The following is a 984-nucleotide window of genomic DNA, read 5'->3' on the forward strand; positions in this document are numbered from 1 at the left end:
CTCCGAGGACACCATCCCTTCCCAAGGTACCTGCACCAGGGGGACCTGGGGCCGCCTGAAATGGCACCCAGAGTGGGGAAGGGGACAGCGGAGGCTTTGATGGTCCCGGGGCATGTCTGTGTGCTCTGGGTATCATAGCATCGGGCTTTAATCCCATCATGTAGGGGCTGGTGCGGTGAAGATTTAATGTGTGTTGAGGATTTGGGATGTGGCACAGACTTCATGCTGCACATAATCATGGCTTTTCCTAGTTATTTGGGTGTTAGTTGGAGCTCAATGGCTATGGCTGTGCCAGTCAGTGCTGTAACAGGCAGCATCATGGCAGAGTGTTCTTGATAAGGGTTTGTGGTGATGTGTCGGGGCACAGAAGTTGAGTGCAGGTGATCATGGCAGATGGTAAGTGATAGCAGCAGAGTTGGTGGTTGGAGATCAAATAACGACATCTATCATCATGTTGACATGATGACGACTGAGCCGGTTATGAGTAAGTGATGGTGACAGTGGAGATTGGCTGTGATCATGTTGTGATGGTGGCTGTTGGGGTGGTTGTGATGGTCATGACTGGATTTGACACAACCGGTGGCAATGGTGGGGGCTGGTTGTGTTTGGTGGTGAAACTTGGTTTTGGTCATGATGTGAATGTGATGGTGGGAGTGATTGTGGTTGCCTTCCAATAGGGATGGTTGGGTTTGACAGTCAGTATGTTGTTTCAGCAATGGTTGGGACCTGTAGTGATTGTGTTGCAATCATGGCAGTTGCGTTTGGTTGTCATGCTGTGATGGAGGTGGTTGGGGCTGTTTGCAACTGCATTGTGAAGGTGGTGGTTGGGCTTGGCTGCTCATTGCCCGCCCGGCCACTTACTCTGCTAACCCTCCCCAGGCTCCGACTATGACTGCTACTCGGTGAACGGCGATGTGGAGTGTGACCCCCAGAGTGACTTCGACAAGTCCTCCACCATCCCACGCAACAGCAACATCGCCCAGA

General features: G+C 52.1%; 1 protein-coding gene across 1 annotated transcript in view; it reads left to right on the forward strand.

The window, feature by feature from the left end:
* Window positions 1-981, forward strand: part of LOC103802294 (MTSS1-like protein) — a gene marked incomplete at its 3' end in the record, with an annotated part of 7283 nt that extends 6302 nt beyond the window's left edge. Inside the window, 2 exon segments of the mRNA XM_009074751.1 lie at window positions 1-26; window positions 880-981. The exon segment at window positions 1-26 is cut by the window's left edge and continues 29 nt beyond it. Of these exon segments, the coding sequence (XP_009072999.1) occupies window positions 1-26; window positions 880-981 (128 nt within the window).
* Window positions 982-984: the final 3 nt, after the last annotated feature.

The sequence above is a fragment of the Acanthisitta chloris genome, unplaced genomic scaffold, assembly GCF_000695815.1.
Source record: "Acanthisitta chloris isolate BGI_N310 unplaced genomic scaffold, ASM69581v1 scaffold7235, whole genome shotgun sequence".
Taxonomy (NCBI): Eukaryota; Metazoa; Chordata; class Aves; order Passeriformes; family Acanthisittidae; genus Acanthisitta; species Acanthisitta chloris.